The sequence below is a fragment of the Phoenix dactylifera genome, chromosome 12 (genome assembly GCF_051530095.1).
Source record: "Phoenix dactylifera cultivar Ajwa chromosome 12, Ajwa_hap1_PhDact_Kaust_v1.1, whole genome shotgun sequence".
NCBI lineage: Eukaryota > Viridiplantae > Streptophyta > Magnoliopsida > Arecales > Arecaceae > Phoenix > Phoenix dactylifera.
This window is the reverse complement of record NC_143201.1, coordinates 22,233,473-22,259,284: the sequence shown is the minus strand read 5'-3', so window position 1 is coordinate 22,259,284 and position 25,812 is coordinate 22,233,473. Positions and strand designations below refer to the sequence as shown.

At 40.2% G+C, this 25,812-nt stretch overlaps 2 protein-coding genes across 15 annotated transcripts; both read right to left on the bottom strand.

Moving 5' to 3' along the window:
- Positions 1–2,492: 2,492 nt before the first annotated feature.
- Positions 2,493–5,374, bottom strand: LOC103719578 (transcription factor BEE 2-like). 2 transcript variants are annotated; one of them, XM_008808896.5, is made up of 6 exons: positions 4,444–5,373; positions 4,204–4,323; positions 3,932–3,997; positions 3,762–3,830; positions 3,595–3,672; positions 2,493–2,731 (listed from the first exon to the last, which is right to left on the bottom strand). In XM_008808896.5, the coding sequence occupies exons 1-6, from the start codon at positions 4,831–4,833 to the stop codon at positions 2,639–2,641; spliced, it is 816 nt and encodes a 271-aa protein (XP_008807118.3). In that variant the 5' UTR covers positions 4,834–5,373; the 3' UTR covers positions 2,493–2,638. The 2 variants fall into 2 exon arrangements, 1 of the variants encoding a protein (XP_008807118.3); XR_016397947.1 differs by having other exon boundaries at positions 2,494–2,731; positions 3,494–3,672; positions 4,444–5,374.
- A 3,806-nt stretch (positions 5,375–9,180) lies between these two features.
- LOC103719564 (uncharacterized) lies at positions 9,181–25,009 on the bottom strand. 13 transcript variants are annotated; one of them, XR_016398049.1, is made up of 9 exons: positions 24,753–25,009; positions 22,676–22,737; positions 22,533–22,581; positions 16,368–16,409; positions 13,721–15,027; positions 13,145–13,241; positions 12,682–12,761; positions 10,886–11,024; positions 9,181–9,791 (listed from the first exon to the last, which is right to left on the bottom strand). XR_016398049.1 is itself a non-coding variant. In XM_089926580.1 (7 exons), the coding sequence occupies exons 5-7, from the start codon at positions 13,165–13,167 to the stop codon at positions 9,636–9,638; spliced, it is 318 nt and encodes a 105-aa protein (XP_089782706.1). In that variant the 5' UTR covers positions 13,168–13,241; positions 13,721–15,027; positions 22,533–22,581; positions 22,676–22,737; positions 24,753–25,009; the 3' UTR covers positions 9,181–9,635. The 13 variants fall into 13 exon arrangements, 8 of the variants coding, with proteins under 8 accessions (XP_089782706.1, XP_008807091.3, XP_088565231.2 ...); XR_016398048.1 differs by lacking the exon at positions 16,368–16,409 and having other exon boundaries at positions 24,753–25,007; XR_015972245.2 differs by lacking the exons at positions 13,721–15,027; positions 16,368–16,409 and adding an exon at positions 13,343–13,428 and having other exon boundaries at positions 24,753–25,000.
- Between the last annotated feature and the right edge of the window lie 803 nt (positions 25,010–25,812).

Sequence of the window (25,812 nt, the reverse complement as noted above, 5' to 3'; positions counted from 1 at the left end):
CGAAGAAGACATATCGCTCACATGGAGTTCAGAAGATTCTTCGCAGTTGATGCTTTCATGCTGGCTATCAATTTGGATTGTTCGCACTAAGGAGCAGAGGGTGATCGAACATATGTAGTGCGACCCACTCCGACTCTCATTATAGGTTATATTTTATTCACCCATGAAGCTGCTTAGCTGGGATCCACTAAAATCAATTGCATGTGCGATATCACACTACAAAAGATTTAGGCCCCATTTGGCAAAGCTGTTGGCAGTAGAGCTTTCGAAAGTAGAGCTTTTATAAAAAAAAACTATTTGTTGTTTGATAACTATATTTCTAAAGTGTTGTGAAATTTAGTAAACAAATTGAAAAAATATTTTTGGTATGACAAAATGACCATAAAAAACATTGTATAGTATTATACAACAGGATATAATAAAATATAATATGTATTAATACATAAATATATGATATAGTATAATATTACTGTAATGTAATATAATATTATTATAATATAGTAACATAATATTGTATACTATACCATAATAATATAACATAATTTGATATTATATAACATAACATATCAATGTATTATGATATAATGTAATATAATATTATATTTATAGTATAATACAATAATAAAAGTATAAATTATATTATAATTATTATCAGTATATTTTAATATTTTATTAATATAATATTTTTAGAAACTTATGCATATTTTTATAATATAAAAAATATTTTTTATAATTATAATATTTTATCACACCACTTTTTCACCCAATAACAACACCAAAAAAAAAAAAAAAAAAGAGGATGAGATCTACTCCCCGATCTCCCCTAGGAAACTTCCTCGCTTGCAATCATTCACCCTCTGAGTAGAGCTTTTCAGGGGATATGTAGCATCTAATATCCAGCGTCAGCCATTAATATATGTCCTTCTCGCAGTTGTTAGCACCCCTCCTTGGTTCGCCCGGAGGGAACAGATGGGGAAGGAGCAAACCATGATGATTTTTGGCATGGGCTACGAAAGGCATGAAGAAGTTTGAATCAATATATATATAATTGTACATACTATAGTTTATGAGAGATATACATGTAATTAGGTTTTTGCCAGAATCAGTAGGATTTGCATGGGTATATAGATTCTAGTCATAATCTACATGGTTCGTGACACGTATTCAGGTTTAATTTTGAGGCTCACTGAGTGGAAGCTAGTAGTATAAGGTGATATATTCTGATTGAATAGAGATGTGTGCTGCTTTCAAGCCCATGTAGCTCTCGCCGTCTACATGGTTTTTGTGTAGACGTAATATTTCTCGTTCTGTAGTGGGGCTACCTTTTCATGGAAGCTAGTAGTATAAGGTGATATATTCTGATTGAATAGAGATATGTGCTGCTTTCAAGCCCATGTAGCTCTCGTCGTCTACATGGTTTTTGTGTAGATGTAATATTTCTCGTTCTGTATGCGGCTACCGTTACGTGGGAATAGAATTCTTCTTCATGAAGGATAAGAGTTGTTGAATGATGAGACCATTGATAAAGAGAGAGATATAACCGTGAAATGACTTTCAAACTTTCAAGGGCAAACGTTTTTAGGTAAAGCCAGTGTGTTTAAGTAATCAGGTCAGCTCGTAATTAGCGCCACCGGCTCAAATTAGTGTGTTTTCATTACTGGCTCGTACTTAATGTGTCTTTAGGCCCTGTTAGGTTTTTCTTTAGAAGGTAGATATTGGGTAAATTTAGGAATCCTTTCGCTGCCTCTAGTTTTAATTGTTATAATAGAAATTGTAGTTGTAATTGGAATTGCTGTAACAAAAATTGCAGATGCAAATATTACCTCAGTTAGATTGCGTATTATGAGTGACAATTATAGATACATTTTACAGCTATTTGGTTGAATAATATGGAAAAAGATATGATAACTCTACATATGGCATAATTTTTGGTCGGACCAAATTCACTGCTATGCTAAGCTAAGCTAAGATGATGGAGTAGTCCAACCATAAAGCATCACGCACAGAGATGGAAAGAGTGCAATACACATGCATTTATAGATGTTGTTTTGCGGTTAGACTGGTCCACTAATCCAGTGGTGGATATGGTCTAACCAAATATCAATCTTACAACTAACTAGATAAGGTTACTCCATCAATATTAAATTATTTATTTATTTTTATATTTGTCTAATAGATATCCGACTATATATTCACATTTTCTATGTATTATATATATAATATATTATAATATAATATTAGAAAATATGATCCAAAAATTTTAATCAAAATACAAGATGAATGATTAGTAGGCTCTTGAGATATGAAACATTACTCGAAAAACTAATTCCATGCTGTTTATAATCAACTAGGACCGACACCTCATTCATCTGAAAAGCAAGGTCAAGGCACAATAAAAAGACACCAAATGACAAGATTATTATTTTTCTTTTTTCAGAGTAGATAAACAGACGGGAAGAATACATGACAAGGTATATGTCATGTGTTGCCCTACACGTGTGGGGAAGTACATGCATGGTTCCTGTGCATGTTTGAAATGCGAGGTATCAGGGACGTAGGCTGCTTGAAATGGGCTGGGAGGAGGAAGTGCAAACGTATGTGGTTGAAGAGATGGCAGAGCCAAGAGCCAAAACTGGAGTCAAAGGGGCATTGTCGAGTGGAAGGTGGTGCAACACCCATATCTTTCCCTCAGTACCCTATCCACATCGTGGGCCTCATACGCATTAACCACCTGCAAACAGACAAAGCCCTTTCATTATTAACCCCACGGCACAAGCACATAATTAAGCATGGGTGTGTAGTTAAATACATGCTTAAAGTATTTTGTGAGTATAAGAAATAAAGTTAAAAACAAGTGCAAGCTGTTTGGCAAGGACTAGCACTGCAAGATTCCTTACCGTGTATGTATAATTATAGATTGAAGGCGTCCTATTTAAGTCATGCTCTGAATCAGGTCAACTTTTTTAGAACTCTTATCAGGGAAAAGTTTTTTGCAATCTCTTTCTAGTACCAGTGTTAATGAGAAGATAAGTGCTAATTAACGGTTCAACATCCTATTGGCTTTAAATCTAGAAATTTGTATGGCTATTTTCTTTACAATTTGAAATGCTTTTATCAATCAAAAATTGCTTTTTCTGATCGAGATGAGTCAAACATAGGGTTCAAGTGTTCACATTTGATGCGATCGAAAACTGTCTGATCACACAGTCCACATGTTAAGATAAATATCTAGTTCTAATTATCAAGTATGCATGATTTCGCTTGCTCGAGCTTGACGCTTGGCAAAAATATCTCATTGCTAAACTTTAATAATTTCAAGCCCCCAAGCATTGGTCACGTTAATTACTAGGGTTGTGAAACCTCTTTGACATGGGGAGGTAGATACAGTTGAAAAGCTGACAAGAGTGTTAGAACCTTGTCCTCTTCAACCTTCCAAGCAAGATTTTTATTTTTCTTATCATTTAGTAGAATAGAACAGTCTTTTAAACCATACTCTTATTGTTCAGGCAGCATCAGAGCAAGGTGTGGTCCCTGCTTATCTGCCTCTCCCTATTTATTGCACATGAACCGGTTGTGGCTGAGTACAAAGTGCACCTGTGGTGTTGCTGTGGCTTCCAAGTCCAAGTTGTAGTCATAGAAAGAGCTTGCAGCCGAAAGTTTCATTGAAAGAAACTGTTCACAGACAAAGGAAGAGAGATTAGGAAACTGTAGCATAAGAAACTTATATATGTTTTAAAAACAATGAGCAAGAAATGGCTCACCTCAACTTGGTTCTGTAGCGACTGCACATAGTTAATTATTTCATCGAGCATTCCCGCCATGCCCATGGCCTACAAATTATACATGGGGCAATCTTTAGATCATTTAAAAGAATACAGCATTATAGCAGACACTAAATCATATAGGGCGAAGGTTTATCTTCAGAGGGTACCTTATAACATCCCGGAACAAGGTCCTGTAAGCATCTCATTCTTTCATTTATCCTCTCCCTTCTTACCTGTACAGCAAAATAGAAATTTGTTAATATTAGAAGGTGGCAGAATTAGACATAACAGAGTTGTTAGATACATTGCATGCAGCAACTGAAATCAAACATGGCCCACTCCATATTCCAGTAAGTGGGGGCACCCCAAAGAAATTAAAAAAAAAAAAGAAGAAAAAGAAAATTTCGGATGGTTGGAGTTTGTGGAATTGCCATCTTACCCTCTCAGCTAGACTGTGGCTGTCAGTAGCTTGGCCTCTTCTTGCCCTCACATGAACCACCTCCTTTGGCTTCTCCACTTCCTCTGAATTCTTCCTTCCTCTCTTCACATTCCCTGAAACCTGAAAGGCAAAATATTCAGTACAGAAGAAGACAACAGCATACTTTTAGTACCATTCTCGGCTGCAAAGAATGAATAGAACGAACAAAGATTTGAATGGCAAGGGCAGATGTAGACATACATTCTTCTTCTTAGACTTGTCATCTCTTAAAAGACTCTCTGTAGGTGGTTCCGAGGAGTTCGTTGAGCTGGTCTCTGGTGCTGCCTTCGCCTTCCTTTTCCTGTCTCCAGGACCCCGCTCCCTGTCGGCAGTCACAGGCCGACTCGCGGTATTTGGTTTCGCGCACTCCAGGGGCAAGAAGCTTGACAAGCTATCAGCGAGCGGCATCGAGAACTCAGGCTGGTAATAATTCTCACTGGGGAAGCCCATGAGTCCCATGCTGGAATAACAGCACTCCACGGCAGTGCCATTAAGCTCCGGAAACTGGCCCATCAGCTCCAAGCTTGGGTCCATTTCCATGAAAGGGAGAGAGGGCTTAAGACAGTTGATATTCTCCGAAAACTCTGCCATGGATTGAAATCTTGAATCCTCCAAAGGAGTCCTAAGAAGAGTCGGAAAAGGGGAGTTCCTGGAGGAAGGCTTCAATTTGTTTGTTTTGAACGAGAGGTGCCTCTGGGTCGTGACAAGGGATGGAGGAACGGGCTGATGGTATCGTTTCTAATACAGCCCCTAAATTAAAGGAGTGGGCACGTGGCACATTACAAATTCTGGGGTTGGCATTGCCATGTGGGTCAGTCTCCACGACTATTGTATTTATGCTGAAAAATCTATAGTAGTTAGATTTAAATAGAATGGGAACATTGATTGCAAGGGATGCTGTAGTTTAAAGTGCTGATAATAGCACTATCCTTGTTAGGTAAGAAGAGCAAGGGTTTTCTTAGATCAACCTAGTAGCCTTCTTCTTTAGGGGAATAATAATTGATGGTTTTGTATAGTTTCTTCCTTGACCTAGAATAAATATGGTGTGTGTGGGCATTTATATAGGTATGTGTTTAGGCCTATATTAGTAATTCATTGGAAAGATTTTGGGTACTTATACAGGACTAAGAAATCCAAATAATACATTTTAGCTCGTCTTTTTAGAGTGAGGTCCTGAGTTGTGATAAAATGGTATTTAAGCAGATTCAACCCATAGTCCATGTGGATTAAAGGATATTACAATACCGGCTTATTGAGACCAACTATAGACTGAATGGTGCTTGTGATTAAAATTGAATGGATTTAGATCCTTAGCCCAATAAGGACGTTGGGGCTTATAAATAGGAGGGGTATGTGCCAACCTGTGCAGGCAGGTATTTAGTTCCTTATCGGCTATTTTTTGAAAAAAAATTTGGGTACTTATATAGGATTAAGGAACCCAAATAATATCTTCTCATTAGTTTTTTTAGAGTGAGGTCCTAGGTTGTGACAAAATAAAATCAATATGAATCTAGCTCATAGTCAATGTAGACTAAGGGACACTACAACATAGGCTCATTAAAATTGACCATGGACCGATTATGATACCTGTAATTAGATTTAAACAGATTTGATAATTAGCTTGATGAGGACTCAGAGCTTAAAAATAGGAGATATGAGGATTCATACACATATGTGTTTAGTTCTATATCGGTTATTTATCGAAAAAACTTGGATACCTATATATATCTAAAAATTCTAAATAATATATTCTAACTAGACTTATTAAAGTGAGATCATGGATTGTGATATGTATGTATGTATGTATATATAATATAAGGCAAATCAGTAGTAAAGGCAATAAATATATGAATAGAAGTTTTCCCACTGCATTTAAAACGTTGGGTTTGCTTTTTGACATCTCCATCGACGCGTTAAATAGCTATGACCTACGAGAAGTCTTGTGCATCCTATCTTTCCTCAAGAATGATTCACCTTTCCTATCTTCTTCTTTTTTAATGAAGTTTTCTTACCTTTTTTTTGTATATATAGATTTCTTTGGTTCGCGCAAAAAAAAAAAGAGAACAAAAATATGGTCAACAAAAAAATATATATATCTTATTTTAGTTATATTTTTTTTAAAAAAATTAGCTTTTTTTTAGAAATAAAATTTTTCATATTTCATTAAAAAAAAATCTGTGGGACATAAAAAAATCCAATTTCTACTAACTGAAAATTTGAAAAATTTCTTTTTCAAAAATATCTTTGAGTTTTTAGACAGGATGGAGTAAATTTTTTTTTCTTTATTAACGGCATAATAGATATTTTATCCAAATTTAAACATAAGTCACTCTGAAGTATGTCACTTCCTCATGATCAACCAAACATATAAAGACAACTTTTCCTCTTTCCAGTAAAAATATTTAATAAAAAAAAATCTTTCTGCAAACCAAATAAGTCCAGATGAATGAAAGCAATATATCCAAAGTAACACCAAAAAAAAATAAAATAAGATATTAAGGTTCTAGATGCTTTGTGTGTCGTGACAGGCTTCGTGAAGGCAGGACATGTTGATGGATCTTTTGGATGCTTGGATTTAGCCGTAAAATCCATGGGGCTTTATGTCCTGCAGCAAACCTTTACTATGATATCTGTCTTCAAGATGATGGAACTGCTCGCATGACTGCATAATTAATCGATCTCGAAAAGGATATAAAGAGAAAAAAAATGTTTTCCGCCTCCTCTAAAAGCTATTCCTCAAAAGCTCTTAGAGCAAAAATCCATTCATTAAATGCCATATGCCTTAAGTGAAGTTGGCTACATGGACAAATCAATGCATTATGCAAAGCTCAGCATACCAACCACATTCTGCTCATTCAATCATAACTAGCAATAGAATTCGACAGCTTTCAACCACAAAATGAATTGATATGTTGAAAAAAATATCTCGACAAGTACAGGAACCAAACGAATTGACAGCCAGACTAGACTTTTCAATTAAGCACCTTGTAAAATTTTTAACACAAACCCAACTTTGGGAAAAAGAGATGCCGTCAACCTCAAGCTCATTATACGTCACATGATCGATAAAATCGAACCAAATTGAAGAGAGGCTTCTCGAAAGTATCAAGGCAAAGGGATTACCTTGGTATGGTAAGAAAATGGGGAGAAACAAAATTGCCACCCTAAGTAGGCTGGAGGAATGGATTGATGCAGACTTCTTGAGACATTTTTCTATTACTGTTCTAACAAAATCAAGTCTCCTTGACTTTGGTATGGTGAAATTAGAAAACTGCAAGGAGCGAAGATAGTGAGTTGGGTTCTCTTTCCTTTAATCAACCACACAACCCTTAGGTTCAATAAATTATCTAGATTCATGGCAGTTAGATGTAATAGAGCTGCTTTGGTTTTTCATTGCCAAAGTTAAACAGACATTGGAGGATGGTGACTTCATTGAACAAAGATATTCCATAAACTATCGACTTGAGAGGGGAAAAGCATTCTTTTGCTCCAGTGGAAAGTGCATTGGGTCATATAAATTCAGAAAGAGGATATCTTTAGCATGTTGCCTGTGTCCTATCAAGTTCACCAATTTAAAATCTATTAGTGATTAATAATCAGAGAAAAAAAAACAATTTTTTAGCAAACATTCCAAAACCCATATTATTCAACAAAACCCTTGAGAGACAAGCTTCTACTCACTTATCAAGAGGGTTTTATCCTCACAAATCTTACAAGACCTGAATGAAATTTTGAATCATTGATCACAAGTGTCACATGGTTATCTCAAGTAGTCACCACCAAAAATAGGACTTACAATTATTTAAGAATTTCTGATAAAAATCTGGAGCAGTCACACATTGATTTAACACAAAGATCTTGAATATTGGCATCCTGACTGATAGCCCTTGGACTAGTATATCCATGCATCAATAATCACCAAAATATGGCTTTTACATTTTTTAAAATTTTTTATTTATTTTATCTTTTAGAAAGGGAGGAGTCAAGCTCCACCAGCTCCACCAAGAACATAAAGAACTTACAGGGCAAAAGCAAGGGGCTAAGTGGAGGCAAGTTGAGAATAAGGGATACGAGTTTGATAAAAGAAGGGGTTTGAAAGGGTGAGATAATCACATTCCAAGATTTAATTAAATGAAGAGCATCTCTAAGAACATCTGCATCATCCTTGTTCTTTCAGAGAAAGAACCCAGCAATGCATTCTCTCCAAAGAGTCCAGCAGATTGACTTTTAGATAAAATTATCACCAACTTATCGAACAATTATTGTGTTAAATAGTGTGCAGATTTCTTTAGCAAATCAGATACCTGCTGCTCTAATTACAAAATTGCCATTTTATTCTTGAATAACATGGACCTAGTTTCAATTGAATTGTACTGCATATTGAAAATATGGCCTTCAGGTTCAGACTAGAACTATTTGATCTCTGAGGTTTTGATCGGAAACCTTCAAATCTATCATCATGTTGAAGATAATAATTTGGATCTGGAATGCCTGAAAATTTGGCCTCCAAATAGCCAACTTCTGTTGACTGTTCAGTACATTTTTATTATCAAAAAGCAGAGCAATGATTCTTATTTCATGCAAGTCAAATCCAAGTCAGGATCTCCCACTGATAATTAGACTTTTCTTTTTCTTTCAATTTCTCCTTTTTGGAAGTCCTGATTTTCCAAATGGTCATAATAGGTGATTCGAGATCCGACAAAAAAATTGGTGAAAGAAGCATTCAAATATATGCTATTTTCCCATTAAGACAAAGCCAATATATACAAGTAAATGGTTTATATTCGATCAGCATGACACCAAGCTACAGTGTGCATATACTTACAAAAGGGTCCATGTAGAAACTCATATTATAAATAAAAGAACAATGAACACCCATAGACCCACCCAACATTATAGGATACCATACTAAAACACAACAAGATTAATAATGTTACATCGGGGTGTACAAATTTACCAGTTCATTCCAAAGTACAAGTAGAAGGAAAACAGAATGTTTAACATATGATGACATCTGGTTAAGGAAAACAAAGGATGCAGGCTCCACTTAATAATAATGTAATATAACATGTTAATCATCAGCTACTGATTGAAACAGGTTCGGAAACATGAAAGAGAAAAAAAAAAAAGAAAAAATCTTGTTTTTCCATTATAAGATTGGCATGACTATTGTGACCCTTCAGGTGGTGCATGTCAATCTGGACTTTCAAACAATTTGCATGCACAAGTAAAATTATGCCGCTAAATCAAAATTCAGAGGAAAAGGGATGCCTCAGAAGATCTGGTGGTGCATGTCAATCTGGACTTTCAAACAATTTGCATGCACAAGTAAAATTATGCCCTAAATCAACATTCAGAGGAAAAGGGATGCTTCAGAAGATCTGGTCAATTAATCAAAGAAGTTCATTATGTAAATTCTTCAGCCATGACAACATTATTTCTGCACCTTTCTCCCGCAAAGAATCTAACATCACATCATGGGCAACACCTTCCATGCATACTGGCTGCAAATCGCAAAAGTTTGCTGTTTCATAAAGCTCTTCTGCATCCTGCAATTTCATAAATTTATAATCAAGAGTATGATATTTTTAAGGCATAATAATGTCAGAATGAGAAGCCACAAATACGGTCTTTTATTGTCTAGAAGTCAGAGGTCCATAAGATGGCTTTAAGTTATCTACAGCAAGCAATAAAGCAGAAGAGGAAAGAAAAGGAGAACCTAGGAGCTAGGTTCTCTAGCTTCCCCTAAAAGAGTTTTTTTTTTTATCCTACTTTTCTTCTTGTCGAAGCACTTTTTATATAATGTCACCAAACATTTTTTTTGGAAAGTGCATTTTTGCTTTAGAAGTTGCAAAAGCACTTTTTAAAGAAACAACAAAGACACCCAAAGAAGAAAATCTAAAAGACATTATTTTCTATAAGGAACAATAAAGTACCATAAAATAATACCTTCAATGTATGTTCTGCAGAAACAGAAAAAGAGAAGGAAAGAAAATGTAGATGATGGAAGAGGCACCTATTGTCTTTTAATGTTCCATAATAAATGTCTATTTACACACATTTACGCATGCACATATGTATACATATGTGTGTGCCTGCATGCATCCATGCACATTTGCATGTGCATGTGAACACAAGTCACAAGCACAAATACACACAAAGATGCAAAATTATAAATTACAGATTTTTGCCTTCAGTTGTTCTCCCCTTGAAGCTTAAACAAACTACCATCAGGAGCATTGACGGTTCAGAATAAGAACCTCATCTCATCTAAGTCCCTTTCCATTGGTTACCAGCAAATTATCTATGGGATGAAAGCAACTGGCTTAAACTTTTCCATGAAAGAGCAGAAAAGTTGACAGACGGTCCATTCTTAAACCTTGGCAGTTACAAGATTACAGTCATCCTTGCCGACCTAAACCTGCACAGCTCAAGCTTCACATCTCAAGGTCTACACCCGATCCAATGCTTCCCCTGTTCTATATATTAATCATAATCTATAATTTGTCATGGTACATGGAAAGTGAATTTTATAAATATCCATCAACATCATAATAAATTAAGGTAACATTTCCTACCATAAATTCACATGATAACACAATATCAAAGAAATATGAATTGATAGGAGAATACAATTACTCACAACTATGAAGTTATCACTTGCACCCATTATAAGGAGTTGTATAGAATTCTTCAACACTGAAGGTACATGCAAAGATGCACTAAGCTTCTTTAGGTCGAATAATGGCAGCTTCAAATGTTCTTTCCTTAGCTCCTGATGCCTATAATGAAACAAGAGCAAGATTCACAAGCCCATGTTAGAAACTACAACAAAGGATAAAGGAAAATTAGAATTTCCAAAAAGTTTATGTTATTTACTCCTAGCTGTTATGACTTCTGGACCAAGGTAACAGATAATTATTGGAACAATGGAATGTAGGATACACACAACCAATCACAAGTTGACAGGAGAAGGCTTCTACTTGTGTTACTCTTATGTCATGTTATTTATATATAACTAATTATTTAACAATTAACATGCAATTTGTTAACCATCATCCTTAATGGTGTCTTTTTACGAACTATATGGGTTTGTATTTTACAACACTTTCATGCATTGACACGTGATGGTACACATATGCATGCCTGCACGCACTAGTTGAACGTTATTGTTATTATCTAGCAGAAGGTATAACAAATTTTTTTCTATCATAATCACATTATAAATTGTTAGAAGCTGGATTAGGTTGGATTTCTAGAGGTATATGTAGTATTAATGGATATCAGGAAGTAAATTTCAATCTAAATGAATAAAGAGTAAAGAATCATAAAATCAAGATATATTGCATGGTTTTGCAGCATTGTAACCCTATGTAGCACGCCACGGAACAAACAAGATATCTCCATACCCATTATTATAAGAGACAGCCACATAATAAATTGATAAAATATATGTAAATACAAGAGCAAAACAGAAGCGAGAAAAGATAGCACAACCAGACAGAAAAGCAGCATAGTTTCCATGCCCTCTGTTCTAGCAGGAGGCCTAGCTTCCCCTTACACAGTGCACAGAAGATAGATTAAACTTTAGTACAATTTTTCTTATTGAGATACTCCCTAGGGGTGATCAGAGACTTGCATATTGTTTAGGCAAATGTTGTCATATAGGTGGATACCTTTAAAAAAGATATTAGAAAATTACTACTTATGAAATAAGAACAACTAGATGGATTATAATTAATTAGCAAACAAATAACCAAGCGAAGTAAGTTACGTGATTATTTGAAGATCTTAGTATCATGAAATGTTAGTAAGTGAAATGACAATCTTTTCCTATAAATATATAACACTGTTAATCAGTAATCACTATTGAAAAATAAGTGCTCAATAATCAAGCTAATGCAAAAGCAACTTGATCAAATTACAAATGATCACTACAAAATTGAATGCAAATATCCAACTGAAAGTAGTGAAACCTATCAGAAGTATGAAATTTAAGGCGCTAGGAAACCAACAAGATAGACAGGAGGTTAAAACAAATATGCCCCACACATCCTGCCTATTGCCTAACCTTTTTATCGGGGGAAAAGAGATAATGCAAACCCAGTACATCGAGCTACCTAGGTCTAGGTGTCCAAGACACTTACAGTGCCTACCTGAGCAGTTGGGTTCTTAACGGGGCAGCTGACTACCTGGCTAAGACTATATATCTGCCTATTAAAACAGTGCTTCTGCCCTTTGTTTGGATCTCAGTTCCCTCCACTCCAATCACTCCGCCTTGCCTTGATATCAATTACACCCTATTCCCTACCCCAACCAAAACATAAATAAATAGAAAAATAAAGGAAGAGGAGGTAAAGAGTAAATACCGACATTTTTTCAAACAAGATTTACTTCCTTACAATATATTTACTTTGTGATAATACAACAACATCTTACCAAGATTCAAATTGGGTAAAAGTGGAGTTCTTTCTCCTTGAAGTCTCAAACCAAATGTGGCCCTTTTTATATCACATGGGCTGCAAAAGTGATGAAGGATGGTTAGACGCTCTTTATGCTTGTTTCTTGCTGTCCATTAAAGTGAAGATCTAATTTATACATTTCTGTGGATGGGCCCACATTTGATAAGCAGTTTGTAAGAAATTAACCAATCAAGAGTTTTTTTCTTCTTCTAATGTTCATCTGAAATATGTATACATGTCAAGATAAATCTCTAGGTACTAGCAATACAAATCTGGGCCAATTCAAGCTAGTAAACTCATAGAACACTAATGATATTCTTGATCAAGAAAAAGACAAGGCATAAAAAAATGGTGGGTTCATTTTTTTTTTTTCCAAAAAGAAAACAGGTTGCTCATATGATAAGAATTTTGTGCATTAACAAATTATAGTGCAATCATACCTTAGGACCAGTAGATCTTCCATCACTGAAGAGAAAATCGTTTCTTTGCAAAGGGGCAGTGAATTTGCAAAAACTTTTGCAGCAAGCTGAGTGTCACCTGGGAAAAGAATAAACCGGATATTATTGTACTCATCTAAAATCCAGAATGACAAAGATAAAATATTATGCACCAATGACAGTGAGTAAAAGTTGGGCTACTGTGAATTGAATGGTTCCATCTTCTTTTCTCAAGTTAGATCTTCTTTCACAAATCTTCGTGATGGCCATCAAAGGTGTGTTTGAGCCTGTGCAGTTGTAAAGATCTGAATTTGGGCCCGTTATTGGGCCCAAAGAACTGAAGTCGGCAATGGATGCCGACTTCAGGTTACTCTTCGTGGTCTCCCCACGAAGACCACGCCGGCCGAACGGCCGGCGGGATCTCCGCACCACCCCCCCCCCCCCCTCTCTTCCCTCTTCCCCTCTCTAAGGAAGAGTAGTGTAAATCGCACTTATGCACATATGAAGATGAGATAAAAGAATGCGTAGCACCAGAATCAAATAACACATAAGCATAAGTGGAAGATACCAACAGTGTACCTGTCACTGCAGTGTTGGATGCCTGAGCATCCTGCTGAGTCAGCGCATAAACTCGTCCCTGGGTACGAGATCCTCCTCTCCTTTGCTGCCTGGGGACAGCTGACTGGGTAGCCTGTACTGGAGTGAAGGAAGTCTGTCGTTGAGGAGCTACAGAACTCGGTGGCCTCTGCGCAGGTCTAGTACGAGGACAACTGGAAATCCTGTGACCCGGCTGACCACACCCGAAACAAACTCCAGAAACAGTCTGAGTCTGAGGGCACTCAGCTATCCGGTGGCCCTACTGACCACACCTGAAACATGCTCCAATACCAGGCCGTGTCTGACGACACTCAACAGCTCTATGTCCAGTCTGGCCACACCTGAAGCACACTTCTGATATCCCCCTGCGATCCGGTGCAGTCCTCCCATATGGAACTCGCTGCCCTGCTCCTGGACGGAACTGCATAGGTCGGCGCAGATGCCGCTCACCGTCAGAATCAAAGTCCCTGGTCCTCTTCGACTTCCCTTTCTGAGCATCCTATGTCTCCTTCCAGATGATCTCCATATTTTTAGCTCTGTCAACTAGGTCATCATAATCAGTCGAGTGAACAGCAGCTAAACCCTGACGCAGGCGAGGCCTCAGTCCTTCCTCAAATCTACTCATCCTAGATTTAGGGTCTTGGACAAGAGATGGTGCAAAACGGGACAACCGATCAAACTCAGCCTCATAGTCCTCCACAGTCATGCTCCCCTGAGAGAGGCTCAGAAACTCCCTCTCCAGCTCCCTGATACGACTGGAAGGGAAATACTTGGAGTAGAAGGCCATGCGGAATCCCGGCCAGGTCACAGATCCTGCATCCTGCATCATGGTCCTCTCTACAGACTCCCACCAATGATGAGCCCGGTCCTAAAGCATATAGGTGGCAAATCTGATCTTTTCCTCCTCAGTACAACCCATGGCCCTGAAGGCCTTCTCCATCTTATCTATCCAACATTCGGCCTCTTGGGGATCGGTAGTTCCCTTGAAGGCCGGAGGAGCCAACTTCCTGAACTCTGCTATACTCCTCCCCTGATCTGAAGAACTAGCAGAGGGAAATAGCTGCTGTGGTCCCCTCTGCTGTCGAACTAACCCAACCACCTCTCTGATCAGCTCCATCACCTGGGTCGATCCCCCCATCCTGCTCTCCTGGCCATGATCTGGTCCATCCAGTACTGTCTAATCAGTCTCGTCTCCCTGGACTCTCCCAGTCGGATGAGAAGTGGCTGGATCACTCCCGATAGTCTCGATCAGGCGGCGAGGTGCCACACGTGCACGGCGGGGCGGCATGCTGATACATACACAAATAACACAACATCAGGGTTAGATCCATCCACTGTAAAATTTTCTACCCCACTATCATTTCTTCACATGTGTCCCTATTTTCCTAAGTTTTTTTTTTTTTTTTTTTTGAATAACACACCATTAGTGTTAGATCCACCCACCCATAAGATTTTCTACCCCACTCTCATTTCTTCACATGTGTCCCTATATTCCTAAGTTTTTTTTTTTTTTGAATAACACACCATTAGTGTTAGATCCACCCACCCATAAGATTTTCTACCCCACTCTCATTTCTTCACATGTGTCCCTACATTCCTAAGTTTTTTTTTAATTAATTATTATTATTTATTATTATATTTATTATGATTCTGTTTTAATATCCCTAGTGATCTTTAACCTATGCTCTGATACCAATAGATCTGTCACGCCCCGAACCCGGGGCCCGGGGCGCGAGCAGACGCCGCGCACCTGCAGGGCGGACCCCGCAGGCACGCAAGGCAGATACATCAGATCCAACATCAATAGCTAAATAAAGATAACTTCCAGTTTTCATATCAAATGTCCATATATACATAAGTCAAAAGAGAAAGTCAATATCCACTAGCTAAATACATCATGATCACTCCATCCCGTAATCCCCATATTCATATATCATCACCTGTAAAAATGTAAATAGTAGGAGTGAGCTAACAGCTCAGTAGGCAACATCATGCAATAAAGTCATCATATAACATGTCATGATGCATATAAAAAGCAGCTAAAACTCATGAATCCAAAAATTCACACGACAATCCGTAAACCCGATCCGAGACTCAAAATAACTCAATCGCATGACTACGGCCACATCACCCAGTGGCATGGTTACACCGAAGTGCCAATACAACTCTCCGAAGAGCCGCTCCACTGAGCCAACGCACCACTGTGCCGCACCCCCTGGTGCCAAACTCACGCTCCACTGAGCCGCTCCGAAGAGCAAAATGCACCCCTGTGCCGCCACTATTCTATCACCGGTGGTCGCGGTGTCGGAACTAGTTCCTCAGTACAAGTCGACAGGGCCAACGTATCATCCCATTGGCGGGGCCTAGACTATAGTCACGCGGATTTTAAAAATCAATAAATCAACTTTCCAACTCAAGTCATGAACAAACTCCCAATAGTACAGTACATAACAGTTTATGAAATTAAATATTAATTTCTAATTCTAACACATAATGACAATAATAATTTAATAGTTTATGAAATTAAATGCTTAATTCTAATTCTAACAATAATGCCAATAATAAATCATAACATCAACATATGCAATGTACATTTTAAAATTCTACTTTAAAGCAATAGGTCACCTACCTGGGCTCGCTTAAAAATCCCTGCCACAGATATCACGAACCCCTGATTAAACATAAATATTAATTATTTAATTAATTAAGAAACATAATTTAAACTAATTTCAACCCCCCCCTTAAACTCCTAAGTTCATAGATCCAAGAATGGGCCCCTAAGATCAAACATAGACCCTAAAATCAGAACCCTTTAAACCCAAGCCAATTGTGGCCCAAAACAGATTAGGCCCAATTGAACCAAACCAGATAATAGGTCCAGATCAGATTTCGGGCCCAACCCAAACCAGATCTGATCAGACCAGATCAAATCTTGACGAACCAGATTATACTTACATCAGGCTAACCCAAATTTCTGACTCAGATTCAGACCCTAATCAAAACCCATTCACTCAAATCCAGATCAAACCCAATACAAGGATTAGGTGGAACCGGTTCACAGTTTAAACCCGGTTCAAGGTCTGGTTCACAAGTGAGGCACGAATTTCAAAGCGAGGAAAACCCAGACCGAATAAAGAAGAAAAAGAAAGAGAAGAAGAAGAAGGAAGAGGAGAAGAAGAAGAAGAAGAAGAAGAAGAAGAAGAGGGAAAGGAAGAAGGGGGGGTGGCCGGTGGTTCCGGTCGGCCCTCGGCGGTCGACCGTGGCCCTCGGCGGCGGCGCTCGGCCAGCCGCCGTCGGCCATCCCACCTTCACGGGCGGCGCCGGACGGGAAGAAGAAGAAGAAGAAGAAGAAGAAGAAGAAGAAGAAGGAGGGATGGGGTGGCTGGTGGTTCCGGTCGGCCCTCGGCGGTCGACTGTGGCCCTCGGCGGCGGCGCTCGGCCAGCCGCCGTCGGCCACGCCACTGTCACAAGCGGCGCCGGACGAGAAGGAGAGAAGAAGGAGAGGGAGAAAGGAAGGAAAGAGAGGGACCGGGGCTGGGAAGCTCGGCCCCCTGTTCGCCCACCTCCGGCCGAACTCGTTTCGGCCGGATTGACCCCGGCCGGCCACCGTCGGCCGACCGGATCTCACAAAAAAAAAACTTCCCTGAAACAGGGGAAGGAAAACCCACTAATAACCCTCATTCCTTCCCCTTTAAATCCGATCTTTCTCACCTCCGGTCGTCGACGTGAGGCTTCCCGACGGCGATGGCGGCTCCGGCGGTGACGGGGCTCCGGCGACGGCAGCGGCCGCGGCTCTCAAGGAAGGGGAAAGAGGAGGAAAAGATGAGTTTTTTTTTTTTTATAGAGATTGGCTCTCAGAGAAGAGAAATAGGGAGAGAGAGAGAGAGAGAGAGAGAGGGAGAGAGGGGAAGAGGGAAGAGAGGGGGGGGTGGTGCGGAGATCCCGCTGGCCGTTCGGCCGGCGTGGTCTTCGTGGGGAGACCACGAAGAGTAACCTGAAGTCGGCATCCATAGCCGACTTCAGTTCTTTGGGCCCAATAACGGGCCCAAATTCAGATCTTTACACTTTATATCAATAGCAAACTCGACATCTCTACCGGTACTGATTTTACCATTTACAGTGATGCTTCCAAGAAGGGTTTGGGTTGTGTTAATGCAAAATGGGAAGGTTATTGCTTATGCCTCCCGACAGCTTAAGCCCTATGAAGAGAATTATCCCACTCATGATCTTGAGCTTGCAGCTGTGGTTTTTGCCTTAAAGATCTGGAGACATTATCTTTATGGAGAGACTTGCCAGGTATTCACTGATCATAAAAGTCTGAAATATCTCTTCATTCAGAAAGAGCTGAACATGAGACAGAGAAGGTGGCTGGAATTGCTGAAGGATTATGATTTATCTATACATTATCACCCTGGGAAGGCAAATGTGGTAGCAGATGCTCTAAGTAGAAAATCTTCAGGAAATGTTGCAGCCTTGATTACTACTCAGAGAAATATCCTGGAGGATCTTAGGAGGGCAGAAATAGAGGTATATCTGCAGGATGCTACCTTGAAGTTGGCAAACTTGCGAGTCCAGCCTACACTCATTGACAGAATTAAGGCAGCGCAAGTGGATGACTCTCGGCTTCAGAAGATCAAGAAAGATGTTGAGTCTGGATCTCAGCCTGATTTTCATATACATGAGGATGGCTCATTGAGGTTCATTGGCAGAGTTTGTGTTCCAGATGATCCTAGTCTGAAGAAGGAAATTATGGAGGAGGCTCACAGTACGGGATATACAGTGCATCCTGGTAGTACAAAAATGTATAGGGATCTGAAAGTTGTGTTCTGGTGGAACAATATGAAGAGAGAGATTGCCCAGTTTGTATCTCAATGCTTAACTTGTCAGCAAGTTAAGATTGAGCATCAGAGACCAGCTGGTATGCTTCAGCCCCTGCCGATCCCAGAGTGGAAGTGGGAGCATATTACTATGGATTTTGTGTCAGGATTACCTCGTACCCTCAGAGGTAATGATTAAGTCTGGGTGATTGTAGACAGATTGACCAAATCAGCACATTTCCTAGCATTTAAGACTGGGATGACACTAGAGAGATTTGCAGAGTTGTACATTGAGCAGATCGTGCGGCTGCATGGAGTTCCAGTGTCTATAGTGTCTGACAGAGACTCCCGATTTGTGGCTCATTTCTGGGGCAGTTTGCACAAAGCTTTGGGAACCACTCTTAGCTTCAGTACAGCTTTTCATCCACAGACAGATGGGCAGTCCGAGAGGACCATTCAGATTCTAGAGAATATGCTGAGAGCCTGTTCTATTGATATGAAGGGTTCTTGGGATCATCATTTGTCGTTGGTAAAGTTTGCTTATAACAATAGCTACCAGGCAAGTATTCAGATGGCTCCTTATGAGGCGTTGTATGGTAGGAAGTGTAGATCACCTATCTGTTGGGATGATGTGGGGGAGAGAAAAATTCTGGGTCCAGAGATTATTCAGCAGACAGTGGAGAAGGTTCAGCTGATCAGAGAACGACTTCGGGCAGCTCAAAGCAGACAGAAGAGTTATGCTGATATCAGGAGGCGGGATCTGGAATTCCAAATCGGAGATCATGTTTTTCTCAGAGTGTCCCCTTCTAAAGGGGTAATGCGATTTGGAGTTCGGGGTAAGCTCAGCCCGAGATATGTGGGACCATTCGAGATTCTCGAGAGAATTGGAGCTGTTGCTTATAAGCTAGCACTTCCACCTGCTTTATCGGGGGTTCATTCTGTTTTTCATGTCTCTATGTTGAGGAGGTATATTGCTGATCCCAGTCATGTGATTGAAGTGGCACCTTTGCAGCTCCGCGCAGATCTTTCTTATATTGAGCAGCCTATCCGTATAGTGGATAGGAAGGACCGAGTTTTGAGGAGGCGCACGATTCCTTATGTCAAGGTGCAGTGGAGCAATCACAGTGAGAGAGAAGCTACTTGGGAGCTGGAGGAGGAGATGAGAGAGAAGTTTTCTGCCCTGTTCTCGGATTGAGGTATGTTTTAATTTCGAGGACGAAATTTTTTTTTAGTTGGTTAGAGTGTAAAGATCTGAATTTGGGCCCGTTATTGGGCCCAAAGAACTGAAGTCGGCAATGGATGCCGACTTCAGGTTACTCTTCGTGGTCTCCCCACGAAGACCACGCCGGCCGAACGGCCAGCGGGATCTCCGCACCACCCCCCCTCTCTTCCCTCTTCCCCTCTCTCCCTCTCTCTCTCTCTCTCTCTCTCTCCCTATTTCTCTTCTCTGAGAGCCAATCTCTAAAAAAAAAAAAAACTCATCTTTTCCTCCTCTTTCCCCTTCCTTGAGAGCCGCGGCCGCTGCCGTCGCCGGAGCCCCGTCACCGCCGGAGCCGCCATCGCCGTCGGGAAGCCTCACGTCGACGACCGGAGGTGAGAAAGATCGGATTTAAAGGGGAAGGAATGAGGGTTGTTAGTGGGTTTTCCTTCCCCTGTTTCAGGGAAGTTTTTTTTTTGTGAGATCCGGTCGGCCGACGGTGGCCGGCCGGGGTCAATCCGGCCGAAACGAGTTCGGCCGGAGGTGGGCGAACAGGGGGCCGGGCTTCCCAGCCCCGGTCCCTCTCTTTCCTTCCTTTCTCCCTCTCCTTCTTCTCTCCTTCTCGTCCGGCGCCGCTTGTGACAGTGGCGTGGCCGACGGCGGCTGGCCGAGCGCCGCCGCCGAGGGCCACGGTCGCCCGCCGAGGGCCGACCGGAACCACCAGCCACCCCATCCCTCCTTCTTCTTCTTCTTCTTCTTCTTCTTCTTCTCCTTCTCTTCTTCTTCCCGTCCGGCGCCGCCCGTGAAGGTGGGATGGCCGACGGCGGCTGGCCGAGCGCCGCCGCCGAGGGCCACGGTCGACCGCCGAGGGCCGACCGGAACCACCGGCCACCCCCCCCCTTCTTCTTCTTCTTCTTCTTCTTCTCTTCCTTCTTCTTCTTCTCTTTCTTTTTCTTCTTTATTCGGTCTGGGTTTTCCTCGCTTTGAAATTCGTGCCTCACTTGTGAATCAGACCTTGAACCGGGTTTAAACTGTGAACCGGTTCCACCTAATCCTTGTATTGGGTTTGATCTGGATTTGAGTGAATGGGTTTTGATTAGGGTCTGAATCTGAGTCAGGAATTTGGGTTAGCCTGATGTAAGTATAATCTGGTTCGTCAAGATTTGATCTGATCTGGTCTGATCAGATCTAGTTTGGGTTGGGCCCGAAATCTGATATGGACCTATTATCTGGTTTGGTTCAATTGGGCCTAATCTGTTTTGGGCCACAATTGGCTTGGGTTTAAAGGGTTCTGATTTTAGGATCTATGTTTGATCTTAGGGGTCCATTCTTGGATCTATGAACTTAGGAGTTTAAGGGGGGGTTGAAATTAGTTTAAATTATGTTTCTTAATTAATTAAATAATTAATATTTATATTTAATCAGGGGTTCGTGATATCTGTGGCAGGGATTTTTAAGCGAGCCCAGGTAGGTGACCTATTGCTTTAAAGTAGAATTTTAAAATGTACATTGCATATGTTGATGTTATGATTTATTATTGGCATTATTGTTAGAATTAGAATTAAGCATTTAATTTCATAAACTATTAAATTATTATTGTCATTATGTGTTAGAATTAGAAATTAATATTTAATTTCATAAACTGTTATGTACTGTACTATTGGGAGTTTGTTCATGACTTGAGTTGGAAAGTTGATTTATTGATTTTTAAAATCCGCGTGACTATAGTCTAGGCCCCGCCAATGGGATGATACGTTGGCCCTGTCGACTTGTACTGAGAAACTAGTTCCGACACCGCGACCACCGGTGATAGAATAGTGGCGGCACAGGGGTGCATTTTGCTCTTCGGAGCGGCTCAGTGGAGCGTGAGTTTGGCACCAGGGGGTGCGGCACAGTGGTGCGTTGGCTCAGTGGAGCGGCTCTTCAGAGAGTTGTATTGGCACTTCGGTGTAACCATGCCACTGGGTGATGTGGCCGTAGTCATGCGGTTGAGTTATTTTGAGTCTCGGATCGGGTTTACGGATTGTCGTGTGAATTTTTGGATTCATGAGTTTTAGCTGCTTTTTATATGCATCATGACATGTTATATGATGACTTTATTGCATGATGTTGCCTACTGAGCTGTTAGCTCACTCCTACTATTTACATTTTTACAGGTGATGATATATGAATATGGGGATTACGGGATGGAGTGATCATGATGTATTTAGCTAGTGGATATTGACTTTCTCTTTTGACTTATGTATATATGGACATTTGATATGAAAACTGGAAGTTATCTTTATTTAGCTATTGATGTTGGATCTGATGTATCTGCCTTGCGTGCCTGCGGGGTCCGCCCTGCAGGTGCGCGGCGTCTGCTCGCGCCCCGGGCCCCGGGCCAAATTGAACAATTTGGAGGTTGTACAAACAGATAAATAAGTTGGCAATTGATATAATGAAGGTTTTAGGACATAAACGTATTTTACAATGCTGACAACAAGCCCCAGCATTTCTTAAGTAAACAAGATCACTTGGGATGATTTCAGCTTTCCAAGTGATTCTTTTTTTTATAATTAAGGATTCAATGGAAACTTGGAACCATTCCACGGTAAGATGCAAATGCATCAATTTTCACATTTAAGGCCATTGCCATCATCAGCAGGGAACAAGGACAAATTACTCCAGAAAGTTGAGACATCTACTAGATGAAGTATATATCACTGCATGATATACTACCTCCAAATAAATATATATCCAGATCATGTAGAATGTAGAGAAAAATTGTCACAGTATTTACCTTAACAGTGGCAATCAGTTTGGTTATGAGATGCCACCACACTAGACCACTGCATGCAAATAATATGGCTAATGTTATATGTGAGTCATTTCATTAGAATAGGAAAATAAAGAGAATTGTTACATAATCAAGATAATGATCACCCTTTTTCTGCATGTTCAGTAACATATTAGAGGTGGAGGAACAGCACATACAAGCATAGCTCCTGCAAGCAGTAGGTGACAAGCATCATTCACTACAATCAGGAAATAGAGCTTTTAATATGCTACAAGCACACTAATAACCAACATCGGGGAAAAAAGCATTAAAGTAGGTTGATGTCTAACTTATCAAATCAATAGCTTCCTTAAATTTAGTTCGCAGAATAAGAATTTGAACAGAACAGCTTAGGTAAAAGAAAATGAAACTTAAGACAATACAAGAGAAATACAGCTGGGTGTGAACTGTGCATCAACCATCAGATGATGTTTGACTGGAGAATATTGATCCATCATGTTAGAGATGTAATACTGAACAATAAGTCCTCCAAATGAATGTCCATTCAATACAGGTGGCAGGCTGACTTTTTTTTTTTGAATGAAATCAGCTATGTCACTTGTATGCTTCTACTGCAGAGGTTTCTAGACTTTGATAGGCTGAACAGAAATGTGATGTGGTCACCTTCCAGCCAAAGCCTAGTAGGAGTGACTCTTATGAATAAACAATCCACTAAAATATCTGGAGAGTACCTGCTGCTGCTCCTGTAGGAACATCACTTTCATCCTAACAACGTAGCAATGCTGGTAAATTAGCAATAGAGACTAGAGATTTACATGCACTAAACAGAGGACAATGCTCGATACCACCCAGACAATAATGAAACAGCTTGGTAAATCATTTCGAATATTAGGTTACAAATGCACAGTATTCTAAGGAGGTAATTAAAACAGTATCTCATTGCAACTAAACAAGATCGATAATAAAGTATGCAAGTAATTATATGTTTAAAAAAGGTTCAAGGGAACAAAGAAGAACTATAAAAACCAAACATCACTTTAAATCCTCCACTTAGTGGAATTCTAGAAAAAGTCAATATATGTGTATACATATGCATGTTGTAAATTTTCATTTGCCGGTTGGATTTGAGGCCAGATCCCACTGAGAAAACTGAGTAAAAGACAAGGTAGACCATCTAAATTCAGGATCTAAATAGTAATTCACAATGTAAATCGCCCCTTAAGTTAAATGTACATTGGTTTCTTAAGTGGTAGCTGTATTCATGCCTCATTATTCTCTGTTGACTTCATAATGATTTCATATGTTTAGCTACGCACATACACACCATTTCACCAATCACCTTATGCACAAGACCTATTCATGCAACGATTCTCCTCTACTCAAACCAGCACAAAACTCATTATGAAAATTAGCCCAGCTCTTCCCATAATTTTCATACTTCTGAAATATAAATCACAAAACCATTTGATGATCCGACTCCTGTTTCTCGACATCAATCCTCCAATTTCTGCACCATGCCTAGGAGACAGACATCAGCTGTGCCAAATCAATAACAAACTTTTCCTTGCAGAACAGGACATACATGAGGAACCACAAGTATGATGAAAATCATGCAACCAGATTTGCCAGATATGGCCAGCTATGCAATCCCATGTGATGAAAATCATTCCTTGATTTTCTCGGTTGATCATGCAACCAGATTCGCTAGATATAACCTGCTATACAATCCCATGTGATGAAAATCATTTCTTGATATGGCCAGCTATGCAACCAGACACATTCCATTCCTTAATCAAATTTTATCACAAGCTTCTAGCCCAAGATTGTACCTATTTATGTAGATTTTGTTTATATGTATCATATCATCGACCAAATCTTGTACAATCCCTATATTGATCTCATATAAAGTGTATATAAACCTGATATCATAGCTAATGAAAACCAAGCCTTCTTGGCCACAAAGTTCCTCCTTAACAAAGTCCATATATCCGACAAAAAAAATTGTCTCACTTGATCCTACCCAGCACTCGGCATTGTCGCCTACTTAGCATCGCCACTTTCTCTTCTCAGAGAAGCAGTAAATTCCTCGAACATTTAACGGGCAAATTTCCGGACAAAAACTAATCCATAAAAGCATCATGTTCGTATCCAAATTATATGTGCATAACGGAAAGACAAATAAACAAACAAATGAGTGATAAAATGGATCGAATGGGGTTAGACCTGGCCCAAGAGGTTAAGGGCGTAGCCGCGAAGCCGGCGCGGGAGAAGAAGGGGAATCAGTGCTCGGCCCAGCGCCAAGCCAAGTGGAACCTCCCGTGGACGAACACATGTGGACGAGCACCAGAGGCGGAAGGGGGCGTCGCCCTTCCTCCGCCGTCGCCGCCGCCGCCGAGAGGCCCTTCTGGAAGATGACCTCCATGCTTTGGCCCGAGGGTAGCCGGTGGAGAAGACGAGACTGCCCTTCCTTCAGCGGGTACGGGCAGAGAGGGTTATTTTAGTCTTTTTATTGTTTAGCCGGAAGGATAGGTGGAGTGAAGTGCACCGCGGCCCTGCCTCACGTGCGATGTCCCAAGTTTCATAGACCCTAGAGGAAGACACGTGATTCGCCTAAACAGTTGTCATTATTGTGGATCCCAGTCCGTTGGGTGTGGAACATCCAAATCACTTGCATGCTGCCCCCACCATCAGCCTTCCACAGGATAAAAAGGCGAGTGGGCGGCTGTGATAAAACCATGGGTTGACTCGGTTGCGGTGGACATGCGCCTGGTGGAGATCGAATCTCTCGTGGATCGTATCTATATTTAGCCTTTTTTATCTATTTATGCTTTGGCATCAATGCTTAATACTTTTCTTTTCTTTTTTGATGTTGTCTCTTGCCGCTAGAAATCGATTCGATCGTGATGTCGAGCTAACTAAGTTGTTGACTTTACTATTTTCTAAGAGTCTATTTAACTTAGACATCAAAAAATCTCCAACCAGATACTCTCCAATAAATGAACTTTTTTATCTTTGTTGTTGCGAAGGTGCGAGTACGATCTTTTCTTTTCAGCATCATCTCAAAAACGTTCAATGTCGAAGATGTTGCCACCTGAGTGCATCGATCACTATGTCACCACCTTGAAGGCACATTGTGACTATATGACAATTTCTACGGTCCGAAGAGTCGATTGTCGAGCCCTCCAATGACTCAGCTAGCTCGGTGGCATTATAGATGCTTAATACTCAAACATGAGAATGGAAAGAAAGAAGGAATGTTTCAAAAGCAATGCGTACAACAAAT